The sequence below is a fragment of the Pleurodeles waltl genome, chromosome 2_2 (genome assembly GCF_031143425.1).
Source record: "Pleurodeles waltl isolate 20211129_DDA chromosome 2_2, aPleWal1.hap1.20221129, whole genome shotgun sequence".
Classification (NCBI taxonomy): Eukaryota; Metazoa; Chordata; class Amphibia; order Caudata; family Salamandridae; genus Pleurodeles; species Pleurodeles waltl.
This window is the reverse complement of record NC_090439.1, coordinates 399,042,562-399,066,720: the sequence shown is the minus strand read 5'-3', so window position 1 is coordinate 399,066,720 and position 24,159 is coordinate 399,042,562. Positions and strand designations below refer to the sequence as shown.

The window sequence follows — 24,159 nt, the reverse complement described above, 5'->3', positions numbered from 1 at the left end:
TCAATATTTATTACAATTCAGTGTACACAGCTTTCTAATACCTTTATACTGGTTACAGGGCAACTATAGACCCTAGAAACAAAGGCCTAAGCAAACCAGGCCCATAAGGCTAAGAGGCCCAGAGTACGCTTGGGGTACGCAGGGTACAGTTTCATTGAAGTGCACACAGGGCTTGTTGTATGGTACTTACTACTCTCTTTGCAGCCCTCAGAGAGAAAATAAACTCTGGTGGTTCCCCTGTCTTCTCGAAGAACCACTGAGTCAAATTATAGAATATACATTTTTAGATGGCCCCCGTGCCTTTTGAGGCTCAATTTCCCCCACCATGTATAAACTCCTTCTTCTCTTTGTTGTTTTTTTTTCTTTAATTGCTCTTGCAGCAATATAGTTTTAATTATTCAACTCTATATTAGGGATCCCTAGCTCGGCACATGCAACGCTCTTACTGGGCTGCTGCCACGGAGCTTCAATAGCACTTGTCATCCTGGCTAACTCAACACCTGCTGTACTGTTCGGTGCCAGTGTGCAAGCCAGCTTCCTTCTTTTCCTACTGTAGGACGGACCTGACCCTTTCTGCAGGTTCATCCCCAGACGTTGTGCCTTTTCTCTCCACTTTTTGCTGATTTCGTTTTTGTTGGCTTTAGGATTTCTGAGCAATTTACCCCTGCTGACCAGTACTAAAGAGGCGGTGTTGTAATATTAATAGTAATATTGGCTTATCCACAATTGGCAAATGTAATTTACGTGTACGTCGCTAGTATAGTGAAATAATGTGCCCAGGGCATTTAAATTAAATGCTACTAGTGGGCATGCAGCACTGATTGTACCACCCACTACAGTAGCCCAGTAAACATGTCTCAGGCCTGCCACTGCAGAGCCTGTGTGTGTGAAGTTTTAAACTGCCATTTTGACCTGGTAAGTACAACCACTTGCTGGGCCCAAGTCTTCCTCTTTAATACATATATGTTACCTCTAAGGTAGGCCTTGGTTAGCCCCAAGGGCAAGCTGCAATGTATTTAAAAAGTTGGACATGTACCTTTACTTTTAACATATCCTGGCAGTGAAAAACTATTAAATTATTTTTTCACTACCTCAAGGCCTGTCTACCCTGCAGGTTAACATTGGGGTTACCTTGAAGCAACATTTGAGTGCAACTTACATTTGGGAAACAATAGAAATTTGGAGTTTGGTGTGTCTGGACTCTCAATTTAAAATCACAACTTACTGTGAAGTCCGATTTTAAATTTTGAGTCTGAAAATTGTACTTTTAGAAAGTTTGCATTTTCTTACTTCAACCATTTTGTGCCTCTGCCTGTCTCTGAATACACATCAGAGGTAGGTGACAGCTGGGCTTTGAGCATTCCCTCTAGATAGTTGCACACAAAGGAAGCTGGGGTATGACATTTACATCCTAATGGCCAATCACCAGGCAGATGGGTCTTCCTGGGCTAGAAGGGAGGGCAGAGCTGACATTTACACCTGAATAGGGCTATGCCTCTCCCCACACAAAGGTCTGCATAACCACCTGTCGAGTGTCTGGAACCAGCGAAGAAAGGGCAGGGACCTTAAAAGGCCTCTCTTTGATGTCTCCCCCCACTTCAAAAGCTCAGAGGGGTTAAAGTACTGGACTCCTAACCCCACTGAAACTGTACACGTCGGGTCTGAAGGACATTCTGCCAGGAAGAAGGACTACTGTGCTGCCAGGAGGGACTGCCACTCTGCTTCGCTGCAATGATGTGCTAGACTGCTGTCTGCTGCCTCTTGCCTGGGAGAGAGAAGGACTGGACTTTGTTCTCTACATCTACAGAACCAAGTGACTCCAATGGCTTGCTGGCTTGCCTCCTTTTGTGGAAGTCTCAGGGCCATCAAAAACTTCCCCTTAACTCTTCTTCAGCTCCTAGACCCATCTTCAACCACCTCTTGACCCCAAACGCACTCCCCTTTAGTCATAGGACATTGGAAGTGTTTTTTGACTCCTGAAAATTAATCTTTTGGGCACTTGTCGATTATGAACGGGACCGTTCATACCGGAACTGTGCAATTCGCACGAGGGATCAGGAAATCAGGGACAAGTTTGTCTCTTCTCACAACAAGGTTCACCTCTTGTGAGGGTGAGGCTCCAGCTAGTCCATTTGCAATGCCCACAGGATCACTGCCAGCAATGCTTTCCTTGCTCCCGACAAACTTCTTCCCCATGAACTGGACTCTTGGCACAATTCTTAAAGTGGGGCTTACCTGGGACTGTGTTTGACCTGCGCTATATCACGGTCGGCCTGAACCTTTGAATTTAACCGTGTCTGGTTGTAAGGAAATGCCTCCTTGGCATGGTTACCCACTGACTTTTTGCCTATGCTGATGCCAAGTAATGATTTGAAAGTGTGCTGGGACCCTGCTAAACAGGCCCCAGCACCAGTGTTCTTTCCCTAAACTGTACCTTTGTCTCCACAATTGGCACAACCCTGGCACTCAGGTAAGTCCCTTGTAACTGGTACCCCTGGTACCAAGGGCCCTGATGCCAGGGAAGGTCTCTAAGGGCCGCAGCATATCTTATGCCACACTGGGGACCCCTCACTCAGCACATACACACTGCTTGCCAGCTTGTGTGTGCTGGTGGGGAGAAAATGACTAAGTCGACATGGCACTCCCCTCAGAGTGCCATGCCAACCTCACACTGCCTGTGACATAGGTAAGTCACCCCTCTAGCAGACCTTACAGCCCTAAGGCAGGGTGCACTATACCACAGGTGAGGGCATATGTGCATGAGCACTATGCCCCTACAGTATCTAAGCAAAACCTTAGATATTGTAAGTGCAGGGTAGCCATAAGAGTATATGGTCTGGGAGTCTGTCAAACACGAACTCCACAGCACCATAATGGCTACACTGAAAACTGGGAAGTTTGGTATCAAACTTCTCAGCACAATAAATGCACACTGATGCCAGTGTGCACTTTATTGTAAAAATACACCCAGAGGGCATCTTAGAGATGCCCCCTGAAAACATACCCTTCTTCCAGTGTGGGCTGACTAGTTTTTGCCAGCCTGCCACACACCAGACATGTTGCTGGCCACATGGGGAGAGTGCCTTTGTCACTCTGTGGCCAGGAACAAAGCCTGTACTGGGTGGAGGTGCTTCCACCTCCCCCTGCAGGAACTGTAACACCTGGCGGTGAGCCTCAAAGACTCACCCCCTTTGTTACAGCACCACAGGGCATCCCAGCTAGTGGAGATGCCCGCCCCTCCAGCCACTGCCCCCACTTTTGGCGGCACGGCTGGAGGAGATAATGAGGAAAACAAGGAGGAGCCACTCCCCAGTCAGGACAGCCCCTAAGGTGTCCTGAGCTGAGGTGACTCTTACTTTTAGAAATCCTCCATCTTGTAGAAGGAGGATTCCCCCAATAGGATTAGGGATGTGCCGCCCTCCCCACAGGAAGGAGGGTCACAAAGAGGGTGTATCCACTCTCAGGGCCAGTATCCATTGGCTACTGCCCTCCAAGACCTAAACACACCCCTAAATCCAGTATTTAGGGGCTCCCAGAACCGAGGAAGATAGATTCCTGCAACCTAAAGAAGAAGAAGGACTGCTGACCTGAAGCCCTGCAGTGAAGACGGAGACGACAACTGATTTGGCCCCAGCCCCACCGGCCTGTCTCCCTACTTCGAAGAAAACTGCAACAGCGACACATCCAACAGGGTCCAGCGACATCTGAAGCCTCAGAGGACTACCCTGCATCTAAAAGGTCCAAGAAGCTCCAGAGAACAGCGGCCCTGTTCAAGAAACTGCAACTTTCTGCAACAAAGAAGCAACTTTAAAGACCACACATTTCCCGCTGGGAGCATGAGACTTTCAACTCTGCACCCGACGCCCCTGGCTCAACCAGCGGAAAACTAACACTACAGGGAGGATTCCCCGGCAACTGCGAGCCTGTGAGTAGCCAGAGTTGACCCCCCTGAGTCCCCACAGCAACGCCTGCAGAGGAAATCCAGAGGCTCCCCCTGACCGCAACTACCTGTAACAAGGAACCTGACGCCTGGAACCAGCACTGCACCCGCAGCCCCCAGGACCTGAAGGAACCGAACTCCAGTGCAGGAGTGACCCCCAGGCGACCCTCTGCCTAGCCCAGGTGGTGGCTACCCGAGGAGCCCCCCCCCTGTGCCTGCCTGCATCGTTGAAGAGACCCTCAGGTCTCCCCATTGATTCCTATCTGAAACCTGATGCCTGTTTGCACTCTGCACCCGGCCACCCCTGTGCCGCTGAGGGTGTACTTTCTGTGCCTGCTTGTGCCCCCCGGGTGCCCTACAAAACCCCCCTGGTCTGCCCTCCAAGGACACGGGTACTTACCTGCTGGCAGACTGGAACCGCGGCACCCCTGTTTCCATTGAAGACTATGGGGGTTATTACAACTTTGGAGGAGGTGTTAATCCGTCCCAAAAGTGACGGTAAAGTGACGGATATACCACCAGCCGTATTACGAGTTCCATAGGATATTATGGACTCGTAATACGGCTGGTGGTATATCCGTCACTTTACCGTCACTTTTGGGACGGATTAACACCTCCTCCAAAGTTGTAATAACCCCATATGTGTTTTGGGCACCTCTTTGACCTCTGCACATGACCGGCCCTGAGCTGCTGGTGTGGTAACTTTGGGGTTGCCTTGAACCCCCAACGGTGGGCTACCTTGGACCTAACTTTGAACCCTGTAAGTGTTTTACTTACCTGTGAACTTAACATTTACTTACCTCCCCCAGGAACTGTTGATTTTTCCAGTGTCCACTTTTAAAATAGCTTATTGCCATTTTTGTCAAAACTGTACATGCTATTGTGATTATTCAAAGTTCCTAGAATACCTGAGTGAAATACCTTTCATTTGAAGTATTACTTGTACATCTTGAACCTGTGGTTCTTAAAATAAACTAAGAAAATATATTTTTCTATATAAAAACCTATTGGCCTGGAGTAAGTCTTTGATTGTGTGTTCCTCATTTATTGCCTGTTTGTGTACAACAAATGCTTAACAATACCCTCTGATATGCCTACTGCTCGACCACACTACCACAAAATAGAGCATTAGAATTATCTCTTTTTGCCACTATTTTACCTCTAAGGGGAACCCTTGAACTCTGTGCACATTATTTCTTACTTTGAAATAGTATATACAGAGCCAACTTCCTACACTGGTGCAACCAGATATCCCCTGTTGGTGCTTTATGATTCTAAGCACTATATTGCACTTTAATCTTTAACCTGTTGGGTGCCTGGGAAGTAACTGTTACGCCCTGGGCAGCACCGCTCGGGTGCTCAGGATGTAACTGTTACGTTCTGTACTGGGCCCTCGCTTCCTCTTCCACCACACCCCCATCTAATGACGTCAGACATCATTAGAGGCTGCCCTATTCTCTGGAAGCCATTTGCTTCCAGCATGTCAATGGAGAAGAAGGTAAGTTTCTCCTCCGGCCGGGGTGATTCCTCTAAAAGAGGCATTGGGGAAAAGGAAAGGGGTTTACTTTCCCTCGATGCCTCTTTCAGCATTGCTACTGCCTGATCGCGATGCAATCGGGCAGTAGGAATGCTCACTAGGCACCAGGGATTTATTTTTTTATTCTCTGTTTTGTGTGTCGAGGAGCAGCCCCTAAGGGGGCATGATGTATATCGCCGTTTCTGTTCCCCTTGGGGGCAGATCAGCTGATTATTTTTGAATGCCAGGGATTGTTTTTGCATGTGTTTTTTGTGTGTTTGGCGGCCTCTTGGGCAAGGGTCACCCCCCCAAAGGGGCAAAGCACTTTTGGCCAGTTCTACCCCCCTTGGGGGCAGATCGGCCTATTTGTTTAGGCTCTTCTGCCCCCAAGGGGACCAGAAGCCACTTAGCGCCAGGGATCTTGTGTGTTTGTTTGTGTTTTATGTGGCTGGGCTGCTCCTTGGTCAAGGGTCGCCCCCCAAATGGGGTAATATATTTTATGCCATTTCTGCCCCCCTTGAGGACATATCAGCCTATTTGTTTTATACCTAAGTGCCCCCAAGACGCCTGGATTTTTTTTCCTTTTTTTTGTGTTTGGAGGGCGCTCCCTTTGGCAAAGGTTGCCTCCCCAAAGGGGGCAAAGCACTGTTAGGCAGTTCTGCCCCCCTGGGGGCAGATCAGCCTATTTTTTTAGGCCCATCTTCCCCCAAGGGGTGCAGAATCCACTTAGCACCAGGGATCTTGTGTGTGTGTGAGCTTTGTATGGGAGTGGCCCTTTGGGCAAGGGTCACGCCCCAAAGGGGGCAATATATTTCATGGCATTTTTGCCCCCCTGGGCGGGCAGAGCGGCCTATTTATTTTAGACCCATCTACCCCCAAGGGGGGCAGACGTCACTAAGGTGCCAGGGTTTTTTTTTTTGTGGGGGGCTGTCCCTTGGGCAAGGGATTCAGCACAGTACTGGAGGCCTTTTCTGCCCCCCTTGGGCAGATGGGCCTAGTTTTTTTAGGCCCATCTGCCCCCAAGAGACCACTAGACATCAGGGAACATTTCTAAGGGCCTCATTCCGACCCTGGCGGTCATGGACCGCCAGGGCCGGGGACGGAGGAAGCACCGCCAACAGGCTGGCGGTGATTCTGGGGCAATTCTGACCGCGGCGGTAAAGCCGCGGTCAGAAAAGGGGAACCGGCGGTTTCCCGCCGGTTTTCCCCTGCACCAGGGAATCCTCCACGGCGGCGCTGCATGCAGCGCCGCCATGGGGATTCCAACCCCCTTCCCGCCAGCCTGTTCCTGGCGGTTTACACCGCCAGGAAGAGGCTGGCGGGAACGGGTGTCGTGGGGCCCCTGGGGGCCCCTGCAGTGCCCATGCCACTGGCATGGGCACTGCAGGGGCCCCCTAACAGAGCCCCATTCAGATTTTCAGTGTCTGCAAAGCAGACACTGAAAATCGCGACGGGTGCCACTGCACCCGTCGCACACCAGCAACTCCGCCGGCTCCATTCGGAGCCGGCTTCATCATTGCTGGGGCTTTCCCGCTGGGCGGGCGGGAGGCCTTTTGGCGGTCGCCCGCCCGCCCAGCGGGAAAGTCAGAATGAACGCCACGGTCATTTGACCGCGGTGCGGTCTTCTGGCGGTCTTTGCCCGGCGTGTGGCGCCCGCCGCCCGGCGGGGTCGGAATGACCCCCTAAATGTCTGGTGGTGGGGTGTTTGTCAAGTGGTGAAGTACTTGCATTTGTGAGTATAACAGTTTATTTTTCCTTTTTATTCTAGTTCAAAGCTTTTGCTTCCTTTGCTGTGGCTCATTGCGGTTTTGGCAGTGGTTGGCCTGTGGTTTGCGTAGTTGCATGTTTAGGTAAGTAAAAAAAAGTTACTCCAAAGGATTATTGTTGACATGCATGGATGACATGTTTGTAGGTGGTGTACTAAATGCAGGATTGTGTGTGAAATTGTCGTTAGATTTGTGCACAATGATATTTGTGTTGTCTTATGTCTAATTTGCTTTTCTTTGTTCTTTTTAGTGGGATATCATTGATGATTTCTGTGTCTGTGCAGAGTAGTTGGGGTGAGTCTAGCTTTTTCAGGAAAGTGAGTGGTATAGTTTTTCAGTACATAACGCTTTGTGATAAAGCCACACTTAGTTTATTACTTATTTTAGACAGTGCTGGTTGTAGGTGGCACACTTGCCAAGTTACACTTCTTACAAAGGATCATGGATAGCTGCAGAGTGACCGCTGAGGAGGGTTTTGCCATGGTTTTTGAATCGTCTTCGGACCATGACTATGAGACTGACTCTGCATCTGAGGCAGAGGAGGGTGTGAGAGTCTGGCAGTGAGTTTTCTGTCTGAGAGGAATCTTCCGTTAAGGAACCCACTCTCAGTGCAGTTGAAGGGCCTGTTTTAGAGGAGGACACTGATGTGCCAGTAGTCCAGCAGCCTGGGGCTGAAAGTTTCCCATTGGAAGACCTGACACCTGGGTTGCCCCAAACATGGAGCAGCCACAGTTGCCTGCCTCCCAGAGTGTAGAGTGCATACGGACAACTTTTTGCCCGTCAATCAATTTTCAGTTGTTTATGTACGATGTATTTTTGGAAGAGATTGTTGAGCAGATTAATTTGTATGGAAGCAGTATTTGAGGGACAACACTGCCAAACTTAGGCCTCAGTCTAAAGCTACCCAGTAGATTCCCACAAATCTGGAAGAGATGAAAAAGTTCATGGGTTTGACTTTGTTGATGGGGTTGATAAGGAAGCCGTCACTGGCTTCTTATTGGTCTACTTGTCCCTTGAAAGCAAAGGCTATATTTCCTTCAACCATGACTCATGATTGGTATTTGCTTCTCCTTCGGATGCTGCATTTTGTTGATAATGCTTTAGCCTTGCCACGAGATCACACTGATTATGACCTTTTTTTTTTAAGATTAGACCTATCCTTGGTCACTTTGTAGATTGATTTTCAGAGGTGTATGTTCCAGGCAAAGAAATAAGTGTGGACAAGTCTTTGGTCCTGTTCAAGGGTTGTTTAGTTTTTAGGCAGTACATTCCTAGCAAGAGGGCATGGTATGGAATTAAATTGTAAATGCTGCCTGAAAGTAGTACAGGACATGTTTATAATTTCCGGGTCTACACTGGTAGGGATTCCAGAATTGACCCCCCTGGTTGTCCGCCCACTTTTGGAGTTAGTGAGAAAATTGTGTGGGAACTTGGTAGATGACTGTTTAACAAAGGTCACCGTTTGTGTGTAACTTCTACACTGGAGTGCAGTTGTTCAAGGAATTGTTCAGAGTGGACACTGTTGCTTGTGGCACAGTCCTCTCTAACTGGAAAAGCTATCGAAGGGAGCTTGTCTGTAAATAACTTCAGAGGGGACAGTGCAGTGCCTTGCGGAATTATGAGCTGCTAGCTCTGAAATCTGCTGACAGGAGGGATGTCTACATGCTAACTACCATCCATGATGAGAGTACTTCACCTGTAGCTGTTTGTGGTCAAGTTGCTGAAGTGCAAACCTCAGAATTTGCTTAAAAAACATATTTTCCTCACTTTTCCTTGTAGGATCACTGCCCTGGCACACATTTCCTACCTCCCAGCATTCCCCTCAGTCTCCCAAGTAAAATGATACCTCACTTGTGTGGGTCCCCAAAGCAGAGCCAGCCTAAAAATGTATTTTAAAAAAATTGTGCTTATCAACTCGCTGTGCTATTCCCTCAATTGCTACACGTTTTTGGCCTTTTCCTTTTGCAGGCACCTGGGCCACCCACACAAGTGAGGTATCATTTTTATCGGCAGACCAAGGGGAACATTGGGTGGTAGAAAATTTGTACCGGCACAGTGATCCTACAAAGAAAAGTGTGTAAAATATGATTTTTTAAATCTATATTTGAGGTTTGCAATGGAGTCTGGGTAAGAAAATGTGGGGGGATCCACGCAAGTCACACCTCCCTAAACTCCTGCGGGTGTCTAGTTTTAAAAAATTTCTGGGTTTGGTAGGTTTCCCTAAATCACCGTTGCACCCGGTACCAAAAATGCAGGTGCCCCCCTCCCCCTGGAAAAAGAGGTCGTTTTGTAATAGATCATTTTTATGTGTCCATGTTATGTTTTGGGGCGTTTCCTGTCGCGGGCACTAGGCCTACCCACATAAATGAGGTACCATTTTCATCAGGAGACTTGGGGGAGTGCTGGGTGGAGTGAAATTTGTGGCCTCTCTCAGATTCCAGGACTTTCTATTACTGAAATGAGAGGAAAAAGTGTTTTTTCGCCAAATTTTAAGGCTTGCAAAGGATTCTGGGTAACAGAACCTGGTGAGAGCCCCACAAGTCACCCCGTTCTAAATTCCCATAGGTGTTTAGTTTTTAAAAATGTATAGGTTTGCTAGGTTTCCCTAGGTGCCAGCTGAGGTAGAGGCCAAAATCCACAGCTAGGCACTTTGAAAAAAACAGGTCAGTTTTCTTTGAGAAAATGTGATATGTCAATGTAGTGTTTTGGGGCATTTCTTGTCACGGGCACTAGGCCTAACCACACAAGTGAGGTACTGTTTTTATCAGGAGACTTGGGGGAATGCTAGGTGGAAGGAAATTTGTGGTTCCTTTCAGATTCCAGAACTTTCCTTCATCGAAATGTGAGGAAAAAGTTTTTTTTTGCCAAATTTTTAGGTTTGCAAAGGACTCTGGGTAACAGAACATGTGAGAGCCGCACAAGTCAGCCCATTCTGTATTCCCCTAGGTGTCTAGTTTTAAAAAATTTATAGGTTTTTCTGGGTTTCCCTAGGTGCTGGCTGAGCTAGAGGCCAAAATCCACAGCTAGGCACTTTGCAAAAAACAGGTCAGTTTTCTTTTGGAAAAATGTGATGTGTCCACGTTGTGTTTTGGGGCATTTCCTGTCACGGGCACTAGGCCTACCCATACAAGTGAGGTACCATTTTTATCGGGAGCTCCTCTCAGATTCCAGAACTTTCCATCATCGAAATGTGAGGAAAAAGTGTTTTTTTGCCAAATGTTGATGTTTGCCATCTGATTCTGATTAACAGAACCTGGTGAGAGCACCACAAGTTACCTCATCCTGGTTTCCTCTAGGTGTCTACTTTTCAGAAAGGTCCAGGTTTCCTAGGTTTTCCTAGGTGCCGGATAAGATAGAGGCCAAGGTCCACAGCTAGGCCCTTTGCAAAAAACGTCCATTTTGTTTGGGAAAATGTGATGTGTCCACATTGTGTTTTGGGTCGTTTCCAGTAACGGGTACTAGGCTTACCCACACAAGCGAGGTACCATTTTTATCAGGAGACTTGGGGGGATGCTGGGTGGAAGGATATTTGTGGCTCCTCTCAGATTCCAGAACTTTCCATCACCAAAATCTGAGGAAAAAGTGTTATGTTTGCTAAATTGTGAGGTTTGCAAAGGATTCTGTGTTACAGAACCTGGTGAGACCGACACAAGTTACCCTATCCTGGGTTCCTCTAGTTGTCTGCTAGGTTTGCCTAGGTGCCATATGAGCAAGAGGCCAAAATCCACAGCTTGGTACTTTGCAAAAAACGTCCATTTTGTTTGAGAAAATGTGATGTGTCCACATTGTGTTTTGGGGCATTTCCTGTTGCGGGCACTAGGCCTACCCACACAAGTGAGGTACCATTTTTATTGGGAGACTTGGGGAAATGCTGGGTAGAAGGAAATTTGTAGATTCTCTCAGATTCCAGAACTTTCCATCGCCGAAATCTGAGAAAAAATAGTCTTTTTGCCAAATTTTGAGGTTTGCAAAGGGTTCTGGGTAACAGAACCTGGTGAAAGCCCCACAAGTCACCCCATCCTGGGTTCCTCTGGGTGTCTAGTTTTCAGAAATGTCCAGGTTTGCTAGGTTTCCCAGGCGCCGGCTGAGATAAAGTCCAAAATCCACAGCTAGGCACTTTGCAAAAAACAGGTCAGTTTTCTTAGGAAAAATGTGATGTGTCCACATTGTGTTTTGGGGCATTCCCTGTCTCAGGCACTAGGCCTACCCACAAAAGTAAAGTACTAGTTTTATCAGGAGAGTTGGGGGAATGCTGGGTGGAAGGAAATTTGTGTCTCTTCTCAGATTCCAGAACTTTTCATCACCGAAATGTGTGGAAAAAGTGTTTCTTTTCCCAAATGTTGAGGTTTGCAAAGGATTCTGGGTAACAGAACCTGGGGAGAGGACCACAAGTTACCCCATCCTGGATTTCTCTAGGTGTCTAGTTTTCAGAAATGTCTAGGTTTGCTAGGTTTTCCTAGGTGCCAGATGAGCTAGAGGCCAAAATCCACAGGTAGGCACTTTGCAAAAAACATGTCCGTTTTGTTTGGGAAAATGTGATGTGTCCATGTTGCGTTTCCTGTCGCGGGCATTAGGCCTACCCGCACAAGTGAGGTACCATTTTTATCAGAGGACCGGGGGGAACACAGAATAGAAGAACAAGTGTTATTGTGTTTTGGGGCATTTCCTGTCGTGGACACTAGGCCTACCCACACAACTGATGTATCACTTTTATCGAGAGACTCTGGGAAATGCTTGGTGGAAGGAAATTTATGGCTTCTCTCAGATTCCAGATCTTTCAATCACTGAAATATGAGGAATACTTTTTTTTTGCCAAATTCTGAGGTATGCAAAGGATTCAGGGTAACAGAACCTGGCGAGAGCCCCACAAGTCACCCCATCCTGGATTTCCCTATGTGTCTGGTTTTGAAAAATGACCAGGTTTGGTAGGCTTCCCTAGGTGCCCACTGAACTAGAGGCCCAAATCAACAGCTAGGCACTTTGCAAAAACAGGTCAGTTTTCTTTGGGAAATTGTGATGTGTCCATGTTGCGTTTCCTGTCGCGGGCATTAGGCCTACCCACATAAGTGAGGTACCATTTTTATCAGAGGACCGGGGGGAACACAAAATAGAAGAACCAGTGTTATTGCCCCTTGTCTTGCTCTACATTTTTTCCTGACAAATGTAAGACAGTGTGTGAAAAAGACGTCTGTTTGGGAAATGCTCTGTAATTCACATGCTACTATGGGGACCCCGGAATTTAGAGTTGTGCAAATAACCACTGCTTCTCAACACCTTATGTAGTGCCCATTTTGGAAATACAAAGGTTTCCTTGATACCTATTTTTCATTCTCTATATTTTACCAAAAAAATTGCTGTATGCGCAGTCTACAATGAAAATCCATTGAAAGGTGCACCTCATTTATTGTCTCTGGGTACCTAGGGTTCTTTATAAACCTATGAGCCCTATATATTCCCGCAACCAGAAGAGTCCAGCAGATGTAACGGTATATTGTTTTAAAAAATCTGACATCGCAGGAAAAAGTTACAGAGTAAAACATTGAGAAAAATTGCAGTTTTTTTCACCTCAATTTCAATATTTTTTTATTTCAGCTGTTATTTCCTGTAGGAAAACCTTGTAGGATCTACACAAAGGACCCCTTGCCGAATTCAGACTTTTAGTTATTTTTCAGAAATGTTTAGCTGTCTGGGATCCAGTATTGGTTTCACACCCATTTCTGTCACTAAGTGGAAGGAGGCTGAAAGCACAAAAAACAGTAAAAATGGATTATGTCCCAGTAAAATGCAAAATTGTGTTGAAAAACTGGGTTTTCTGATTCAAGTCTGCCTGTTCCTGAAAGCTGGGAAGCTGGTGATTTTAGCACTGCAAACCCTTTGTTGGTGCCATTTTCAGGCATAAACCCACCAGCCTTCTTCTGAAACCCTTTTTCCCCATTTTTTTTAAAAATAAAGATTTTTGCTGTATTTTAGCTAATTTCTTGGTCTCCTTCAGCGGAACCCACAAACTCTGGGTACCTCTAGAATTCCTAGGATGTTGGAAAAAAAGGACGCAAATTTGGCGTGGGTAGCTTATGTGGACAAAAGGTTATGAAGGCCAAGCGCAAACTGCCCCAAATAGCCAGAAAAAGACCTGGCACCTCAGGGGGAAAAGGCCTGGAAGTGAAGGGGTTAAAAATGTATAATTAATATTTTGAGCTGTACTTATTGTATTCTTTTTGTTTGGTCTTGTTTTACTCTAGAAAATCTCTACTTTTCTAAACTGATGTGGAGTGTTTTTGTGTTGGTTACACTGTGTTACTGGATTTTAAGAGTTGTACAAATACTTTACACATTGCCTCTTAAGTTAAGCTCGACTGTTCCTTGTCAAGCTACCACAGATCTTAGCACAGGTTAATTTAGATTGTGTATCCGATTTACCCTGACTCGGATTGTGGTCCCTTTTTGGAGAGGGTACATACCTCTGCCAACTAGAGATCGTATTTCTACCAATAGACGATATAGGTGCTAGGTGTTCCCCACTACACCCAAACTTGGACACAGAGATTAGGAGTGGCACCCAATAATTCTTCTAGGATCCTAGCCTGCCAGAGTATGGTGGTGGTTCAGGAGAGACCCCCGGGGCACTGGCCTTCGCCAGGGAGCAATACAGGGAGGGCAGATTGAAGCATTGTGTAAACCTTTTACCACAGTGCATAACAGTCCTTAGGATACCTGGGGAATACTGAATAAACTATTTAAGGCAGTAAGGATTCTTTTCAAGCCACTGACATTTGGGGACCACTAGGCAGGCTACTCTGTAGCAGGAGAAAGCAACAAGGTTTTTGTAGGCCCTGTGGGGCTTTTGTGAATCGAGGAAAATGAGTTTTGCTCCTGGGGACATGGTCTAGGCACCATTAATGTTGATTCCAAGCCTCTTCATATTTAAAATGTTCAGAATATTTGTTTTCTGGAGATTTCTCTCAACTTGCTGTCCTGTCCATTCATCTCCCCAGAAATGTATGTGGCCCAAGGCCTCTCATAGAACCACCCTTAAGACACTGAAGGCATACCTTATTACTTTTCTGCACACATCCAGACTCCACAGGCTCCTATTCACTTGCAAGGAATCTGTGGGTCAACTAGCAGCCTAGGATACCTCCCCTAGGGCACAATCATCCAGGATTGCTCCACAGAAGGTGACCTTTTTTCTCCAAAGTCCCTAGCAAGACCACCCATTATTGTCCCTTAGAGAGAGTAGAGAGACAACCGCCCTGGAGACACAGGATTGAAAGAGTTCACTACAGGTCTGGAGTGTTCCACCACTCAATTCAGGCATCATCCATAAGAGGTCCTTGTCTTCTGCATGTTCCAATATTTCTCATTGTTTTTACATGTGCGTGGGTTTAAAAGTAGAGGTAGAGAGCTCTGGAAGATGGGTTTCTTTGTTTAAGCAAACAATACCTCATCATGTATCCAGTCCTAATGGATCCCTTCTGCACTACTTGATGAGAATTTTCAGGATGGAATAGCTAACACTTGATCAGCCACAGCTCTTCTAGATCCTTTAGCACCTCCCATAACTCACAAATCAAGCAGCTCCCTTCCACCTAGAACTTCAAAGGAGAGCCTATTTCATGAGTGGGGCCAGATATCTAAATTCCTCCCTCTGTATCTCTGAAGCAGGACAAGGCTTGCCAGTGTAAGTTAATTAAGCCATGTAGATTTCTTCTCACCTGCTTCCTCTCCCAGGGACAGGCCAATCCTCCCAAATTGGCCCACTGTATGGAACGAACCTTGATTTGCCTGATGGCAAGCAGTGTAATCAACTGAGTCAAGGAGCATAGTTCAAAGCATAGCTTAAAGTAGAGTTGGGCAAATATTTAACTATGGTAGTGTAATTCGGGTAATTTTGGAAATTTTGCATAATGACATTTATGCTAAATTACAGAGATTGCCACATCTTATTATTTCATGGAGAAATTTTAAAGCAAAATCTACATTCACATAATTTTTAAACATGAGCATTTCGGTTAGATTTTTACCTGAGCAGATAAGTTGAATGCAAAACTACAAATCTGAATAAGTGGCAGTGTTTTGAATAAGAGCAGTAGTTTTTTTTTATGTGGGAGGTCAACAAAATTTCAGGTAGATTGTTTACCTGAGCGGAACATTTGGGGAACTTTTTAGCACAAAACTTCAAATTTGAATGCAATTGGCAGCATTTGGAAGATGAGCAACCAGAAACCAAATTGAGATTACACTTTGTGAGAGAACCTCAGAAGCAAATAGCTTATTCTCAGTTGCAGAAGAGTGTATAGACTTGCCCTGAGAATTTGGACTTGCAGAAAAACTCCTGAGGGAAGCAGGTTAGCTTTTGTAAGGCTAAAAACACCAGGTAATGTTTAGATATTGTTAATAGTAATTGGCTTACCAATTGCCCCCTCAAGCAGGTAGGCTACAAATATAGCATCCGAGCTCTGGGTGACCAATTTTCAGAAAATGGACTTTCCTGCTGTCATTGTGCAGGAAACCGAAGATCAGGTTTGCCAAATGTCCTACTTGATATTGCGTTTCTTTGGAAGAAATAGTGGAAGCTATTTAATCTAGTCTAGTGGGCAAGGCACATGGGTTTGATGTGGTCCCAATGGACCTATATCAATTTAGCCTGGAAACATGTAGATAAGGTTTTACCCCATCTTGGAGGGCTGCAGTAATGGCCCCATGTTTAAACCTACCATGCTCCAGGTGGTTATTGCCTGAATTCCTTAGTGGTTATTACCATGAAGATCATAGGAAGGTTTGATTTAGAACACCTAATTCTCAGGGTTGTGGAAAAAACGCTTTCTCTCAAGGATGCAGTATGGGTTCAGGCTGGGCTGGAGTTGACTGAACAATACCTTATTCTCGTTCTATTCTATCTACCCTGCCTTTATGGACCTGTTATGTGCGTTTGTGAGTGTAATTAGGTCTAAGCTTTGGTCCCTGTTAGAGACCATGGGTGTTGAGCAGGGCCATTAACTTTTTCTGCGGGCACTCCATTACGATCTTGCTGCTGGGATTAGATATGGTTAGAGTGGTGAATGCACTGAGCCATTTAGTTTAGCTCGGGGGGATTTGGCAGGAATGTGTTCTTGTGTCAGTTATCTTTTTGTTATGACATTAATGGGCTTGAAGCCGTTCTCGTCTGCAAAAGCTCTGATCTGAATGTTGTGAAGAAAATCCTCGACCCGTGCTATTACACATGGACGATGCTGTCTATTGTCTAGAACACCTAATGGCCTTTAAATTCTGCTGGACATCTTCAGTGACTTTATAAGGATGCTGAACTCTGACACCAACTTAAAACTTATGCCATGCCCTGCAGCACCAGAAACATAAGCTCTCAATGTTTGACACTGAGGGCAAACCTACTGGTAGAACCTACCCCGGGTACCCGTACTGCAAAGTTGCTTTTGACCCTTGGGGTTCGTGTACTCCTTGTCTCACTAGAAAAATACATTTTACAGTCTCTGTGGGTTTTATTTTTAACCTTGCTTCAACTTAAGATAGGAAATCGATTGTGCCCTCTTTTAGAAATATATAAAAGGAAATGTTTGTTAGTTTTAACATATGGTTGTGGTGTGTGGGGCTACAAGAAGGCTGCCAGCCTACAAGTAGAGGAAAACGGGTTTTGCAGGCGGTGGCTGGGTCTCCTGTCAAGCAGTTCTTCATGTGTTCTACATTAGGAGCTGGCCCTGGGTTATGTGGGAAATGCAATCAACCTGGATCCTCTACAATTGTGGTGTTCAATATGGGTAAATCCTAATGCCATCTTAAATCAAGACACTATAGAGGATAGTTTAGGATGTGATTGGACTGTAGATCCCATGGGCTCCCATATTTGACAATATGTTTAAAGCCCTTAAAAGGCTAATCTTTTCTGTAAGCCAAAAGTGACAACTAAATCCAGCAGAGCTTGGTTGAGAATGTTCATTTTTTTAAATCACCAGCGTGTCATTAGGCCCCAAGTTTGCTTGCTACAAGACAGCCACATTTGTCGCTGCCGACGTAAAAGGAGTGGCAAAGTTAATGAATGGCGTACTCCACCCTAATGAGGTAAATACACGCCAATAGTTTCCATTTAGCTTCTAGCTGACACCAAATCCTTGGAGCCCCTGGTCCGTTTGTGAATGTGTTCATGTTCCAAAACCCGATGGGACAAAAGTCCTCATTTATCTCATCAAATTCTATTGTCAGCCACGAAGATTGCAATCGGTTCTCCTCTGACCACCTCTTCCAAGGTATCCCATAGGTTTGCTAGGGAGACAACAGGAGTGTCCTTGACTCTGAGAAAGTCTACAAGAGTTTTATTAAATTGCTGGACAACCTCTGGTCGATGCAGAAGTGTTTCCCACATCCACTATGTTCTGTAGAGAGGCCGCTGAGGTCGAAAGGTTAGCATACAGGACACTGTTTGTGGTCCAATAACGAGCATGGTTCTATCTCCGAAGCTGTTAACAAGGATCGAAGGCCTGAGGTGCCCAGGAAGTAGTCAATGCAGGCATATGTTTTATGGATGTGGAAGAAAAATGTATAGTCATGGGTTTGCGGGTGTAGGGTACACCAGATGTCCGCCAGATCAACCTCCTCCAGCCAGAGCGCCCCCTCCAGAAAGAGAGCCCTAGTGTGACCTTGGCGCTGGACAGACCTATCTAGGTCAGTGTTGAAAACCAGATTAGGCACCTGGTAGAAATAGGGTCTTTGAGTGGCAGTCAGGTTACCCGCTGTCTAAGAAAGAACCCTCACTCTAGTCAGGGTAAAGGAGAATCACCCTCAGGTAACCCCCTTCACACCCTTGGTAGTATTTTTTGTGCTAACACACACAGTAACTCAGTGAAAACACTGCAAAATGACACAACACCGGTTTAGAAAAATAGATCATATATTTATCTAAACAAAACAAGACCAAAACGACAAAAATCCAACATCCACAAGTCAAGATATGAATTTAAAAAATAATAAGAGTCTTAAATCTTTAGAAAACAGTGAGAACACTGTTAGGGCATTAAAGCACCTGGGTAGCGTCAAAATAAAGCTGCACTGGTGAGTGTGCGTCAGAAAAGGACAGCAATGTATTGATTTCTCACTCCCAAGAGAGAATGTGCGTCATTCCTCCTCCGGTCGGGTTGGCATGCATTGTTTCTTCTCTCCCGCAAAAGAGCGATGCGTCGATCTGGACAGGCACCTCAGGGCCGGGCTGGCTTGTAGGAGGCTGGCCTGGTTTGAAGTGGGGACCTAAAGTACTTACACCTTCTACCAGGTCCAGTTATCCCTTATTAGTGAAATGTAGGCAGTGTTCTAGCAGCTTAGGCTGTCTAGAGGTAGCTGTAGCAGAGCAGCTTAGGCTGAACTAGGAGATATGCAAAGGTCCTTCAATCCCACCATAGTTACACAGTACTTATATACAATAAAAGACAGTACTCAGTGTTATCAAAAATAAACGTACTTTATTTTAGAGACACAAGGCCAAAAATATCTTAGAGGCAATACTCCTTCTGGAGGTAAGTATTATACACAATATATACACTAGTAACCAAAATCAGGTAAGTAAACCATCATAGAATAGTGCAAACAGTAGAAAATACAATAGATTGCTATGGGCCAACACCATATATTAAAATAGTGGAATGCGAATGTCGAATTTCCCCATAGGCAAGTTTAGTGTGTAGAGGGGCGCTGGGAGTATAGGAAAACACCAAAGGTAAGTAAAGTACCCCACCCCAGAGCCCAGGAAAGCAGGAGTAAAGTACAGCAAAGTTTCCTCAGGACACACTACAAGTTGTGATAAGAGATTTTGCAAGAACCATGCAAGACTGCAAGCAACAAACAATGGATTCCTGGACCTGAAGACCTGTGGAGAGAGGAGACCAAGTCCAGAAGTTGAAGAAGAGTCCAGGGAGGACAGGAACCCCTGCCAACCTAGAAGAAGGTGCAAAAGTGGATTCTCCGATCAGAAGAAAAGTACAGAAGAGCACCAAAGAAGATGGCTGCGGGTTCCTGCATGGTGCATGGTGCAGGAGATGTCCTACATCGGGTTGTTGGATGCAGGCTGTTTGCGCCACTGGATTCCGCCAACAAGCCGTGTTTCAATCAAGTATGCGGTTTGTGTCAAAAAGGAGCTGCCTGGACCCAGGAGGGACCTGGGGGTCTCAACTTGGACTCAGGAGACAGAGGGGGCTCTCAGCAATTCAGAGAGCCCTCAGAAGACCAGGCAGCACCCACGAGAGTCCCAGAACACGGGGACAAAGAAGATGCAAAGTGCGGTCATCGCAGCACTACACTGGAAGGTCCTACGCCGCCGGAGAACAACTCAGGGAGCTGTGCTTCCCAGGATGGAGTGCTGGGGACCTTGGCTACACTGTGCATGAATGATTCTTGTAAGAAGTACACAGAAGCCCAAAGAGCTGCGGAAGACGCGTTGCACAGGGGTACTGTCGCAGCACAGGAAGACAAGCTCTTACCTCCACCAAATTTGGGCAGTTGGACCTTTGGACAGTCTGGGTCACTTTGGTCCACCATCTGAGTTCCAGGGAGCATGCTCGTCGTCAGGAAAGGAGTCCCAGAGTACCGGTTTAGGTTGCAGAAGGGTGCCTGCAGAAGCAGGGAAGTGACTCCGTCATTCCACAGGAGATTCTTTCGGCTCTTCTGGTGCAGGGTGACGACAGGCAGTCCTCAGAGTGTTCACACCTTGGAAACTGTTGCAAAAGCTGACTGGAGCTGAAGTTGCAGGTCACATGAGTCATCCTGGATACTTTGTTGCAGTTACAACGGTTGATCTGACAGTCAGAAGCTGATGCAGAGGATGCAGAGGAGTCCTGGAGGAATCTTGCAAACCGAATCTGAGGAAACACCCAGAGGAGAGACCCTAAATAGCTCTGAGAGGGGGATTGGCTACCTAACCAGGTATGCACCTATCAGGGGGGGTCTCTGATGTCAACTGCTGGCACTGCCCACTCAGAGGTCTCCAGAGGGTCCCCACACCTTGGAATCCAAGATGGCTAATGCCAGGGACACTCTGGAGGAGCTCTAGGCGCCACCCCTGGGGTGGTGATGGACAGGGGAGTGGTGTCCAGTTTCACGCCAGAGCAGGGAGTGGGGGTCCCTGAAGTGGTGTAGACTGGCTTATGCAAGGAGGGCACCCTTTGTGCCCTTCAAATCATTTCCAGAGGCTCTGGGAGGCTACCCCTCCCATGCATGTAACACCTATTTCCAATGGGAGAGGGTGTAACACCCCTCTCCTAAAGGAAATGCATTGTTCTGCCTTCCTGGGACTGAGCTGCTCAACCCCCAGGAGGGCAGAAACCTGTCTGTGAGGTGGCAGCAGCTGGGGCTGCAGTGGAAACCTCAGACAGCTGGTTTGGCAGTACTGAGGGTCCATGGTGGACTCCCAGGGTGCATGGGATTGGCCCCCCAATACCAGATTTAGTTTGGGGGGACAATTCCATGATGTTAGACACCTCACATGCCCATATTCGGAGTTACCACTGTGAAGCTACATATATCTATTGACATATATGTTTTGCACGCTTATAATGGTGTCCCCGCACTCACGAAGCCCGGGGAATTGGCCATGGACAACTTGGGGGCACCTTTGCTGGTGCAAGGGTGCCCTCACACACAGTAACTTTGCACCTAGCCTTCAGTAAATTAAGTTTAGACATATAGGTGACTTATAAGTTACCTTAGTGCAGTGAAAATGGCTACGAAATAGTGTGTGCACTATTTCACTCAGGCTGCAGTGGCAGTCCTGAAGAAAGGTTTGTATGAGCTCCTTATGGGTGGCAAAAGAAATGCTGCAGCCCATAAGGATCTCTTGGAACCCCAATGCCCTGGGTACCTACGTACCATGTACTAGGGACTTATAAGGGGGGTCCAGTGTGCCAATCAGAATTGGAATATGAAGTCACTAATGTGTAATTACAAATTTGGCAAGTAGAACAAGCATAAGCACTGAAGGTCTGGTTAGGAGAACCTCAGTGACACAGTCAAGCATACTGACAACACACATAGGCCACAAACTATGAGCACTGGGGTCCTGGCTAACAGGATCCCAGTAAGACAGGCAAAATACACCGACAAATAGACAAATAGGCAGTGAGACAGTAAAAATACACTAACAAACACTCACATACAGGCCAAAAATGGGGGTAACCATGCTAGAAGAGGCTTCTTTCTCACAAGGCTTTCCATTGATTTTCTGCGCACAGCGATGTTGGGTCCAAATCCAGCCGATAGTGTCAAGAAACTGCACTATGTGGGGGCTTGCATCATTAAAACAGCCGCTGTAGGTGTTGCGTGTTGTTTCTCCAGCTGCGTGTCGTCAATCTCCCTGCCACGATGCAGGTGGAGCATCTATTTATAGCCGCGAGGCCAGTGGTGCGTCATTTATCAGCTGAAAACCGGGTGGTGTATCAAAGGTTTCCCTGTACGGCGGCCTTTGCATGGATTTCTGTCCTTTTACACCAGCTGCATCCTTCGAGGGCCCAGAGACAGGTTAGGGCTCCACCTGGCAGACAGGAAGCCCAAGTGCTTGGCAGAGAGAAGTCTTTGTTGTCCCTGAGACTTCAACAACAGTAGGCAAGCTCAGTTCAAGCCCTTGGAGATTCTTCACCGGTGGGAAGTCACACAAAAGTCAGTCTCTGTCCTCTCTCAGGCAGAAGCAACTACTGCAGGCCAACCCAGCAAGCACAGTCACAGGAAAAGGGGCAGTACTCCTCCTCCAGCTTCTCCAGCTCTTCTCCTTAGCAGAGGTCCCTCTTGGTTCCAGACGTAATCGGAGTTTCGGGGTTGTTGGGTGCTCTTCTTATACCCCTCTCTGCCTTTGAAGTAGGCCTACTTCAAAGAAAAGTATCTGTTGTTTTCAATATCCTGCCTTGCCCAGGCCAGGCCTCAGGCACACACCAGAGGGTTGGAGACTGCATTGTGTGAGGGCAGGCACAGCCCTTTTAGGTGTAAGTGAAAACTCCTCCCCTCCCCTCAGCCCAGATGACCCATCAGGATAGGCAGGCTCCACCCCAGCTCCCTCTGTGTCACTGTCTAGAAGAGAGGTGCAAACAGCCCAGCTGTCAAACTGACCCAACAGGGAAGCCACAAACAAGCAGAGTCACAGAATGGATTAAGCAAGAAAATGCGTACTTTCTAAAGGTGGCATTTTTAAACATACAATCTAAAAGCCAACTTCACTAAAAGATGTATTTTTAAATTGTGAGTTCAGTGACCCAAAACTCCACATGTCTATCTGCTCCCAAAGGGAATCTGTGCTTTAATAATATTTAAAGGCAGCCCCCATGTTAACCTTATAGAGAGATAGGCCTTGCAATGGTGAAAAACGAATGTGGCAGTATTTTACTGTCAGGACACGCAAGACACATAAGTACATATCCCACCTTTAACATACACTGCACCCTGCCCATGGGGCTACCTAGGGCCTACCTTAGGGGTGCCTTACATATGTAAAAAGGGAAGGTTTAGGCCTGGCAAGTGGGTACACTTGGCAAGTCGAATTGACATGTTGAAAACTCTAAACACAGGCGCTGCAGTGGCAGGTCTGAGCCACAATCAGTGCTGCAAGCCCACTAGTAACATTTGATTTACAGGCCCTGGACACCTCTAGTGCACTTTACTAGGGACTTATCTGTGAGTCAAATGTGCCAATTATGGATAAACCAATCAACAGTCCAATTTACACAGAGAGCATATGCACTTTAGCACTTGGTAGCAGTGGTAAAGGGCCCAGAGTCCTAAAGCCAACAAAAACAGGAGAGAAAAAATTAGAGGAAGGAGGCAAAAGGTTTAGGGATGACCCTGCATAAAGGGCCAAGTGCAACACAACACCCCCACCAGCCTAAAGCAAGGGGAGACCAATTCATACCAGGGCTGCAGGCTCCCTAGTAGCATTTAATTTACAGGCCAGGGGCACCTCTAGTGCACTTTACTAGGGACTTACTAGTAAATCAAATATGCCAATCATGGAGACGCCAATGTACACATACAATTTATACAGGGAACACTTACACTTTAGCACTTGTCAGCAGTGGTAAAGTGTCCAGAGCAAACAAAAACAGCAAGACAGAGTCCAGCACACAGAAACAACCTGGGAAATAGAGGAAAACAGTTAGGGGAGACCATGCCAATGATGCCAAGTCTAACAGCCACCCTCCGGAGCACCATACAATCTTGTGTGGTCATGATTTCATCCACTGCGTGACGTAAAAAGGGTTCCTGTCACTCACTGGGTGTGCATATAGTCCTGAACGTAAAGGTGTGGCTACACAGGGACACTGAGTGGGCGAGCAACCTGTGTTTAATTTCAGCCCATTTTAGTCCAATCTTTCTACAGAAGTAGCTGGACACTAAGATTGCAACTCCCACCGTATTGGAAGAACTGGAGGAAAAGAACTGGTATGGGAAGGCCCTAGATCACATTTTATGCCCATCATTGGTCAGCAGGTTTATGCAGGAGGCTGGCCTGGCTTGTAGTGGGTACCAATGGTACTTACACCTTATGCCGGGTCCAGTTATACCTTATTAGTAGAGTGTAGTAGTATTCTAGCAGCTTAGGCTGATAGAGTTAGCTATAGCAGAGCAGCCAAGGCTGAACTAGGAGACATGCGAAGCTCATGCAATACCACTTATATCATATAGGTACTATATCATAAGAAAGACAATACTGATAGGGGGTCATTCTGACCCTGGCGGGCCAACGACCGCGGGAGCACCGCCAACAGGCTGGCGGTGCTCCCATGGGCATTCTGACCGCGGCGGTACAGCCGCGGTCAGAAACGGGAAACCGGCGGTGTCCCGCCGGTTTCCCGCTGCCCCTGGGAATCCTCCACGGCGGCGCCGCAAGCAGCGCCGCCATGGGTATTCCGACCCCCTTCCCGCCAGCCTAGCTCTGGCGGTTTCCACCGCCAGAACCT

General features: G+C 46.8%; 1 protein-coding gene across 2 annotated transcripts in view; it reads left to right on the top strand.

Moving 5' to 3' along the window:
- CCDC102B (coiled-coil domain containing 102B) overlaps positions 1 to 24,159 on the top strand; it is a 561,597-nt gene that overhangs the window by 274,506 nt on the left and 262,932 nt on the right. For both annotated transcript variants that reach the window (XM_069219901.1, XM_069219900.1), the window contains exon 2: positions 7,225 to 7,306. Coding sequence is in view for 1 of the 2 variants with exons in the window: in XM_069219900.1 (XP_069076001.1) it covers positions 7,299 to 7,306 (8 nt within the window). In the remaining variant the exon portion in view is untranslated. The remainder of the gene's footprint in view (positions 1 to 7,224; positions 7,307 to 24,159) is intronic.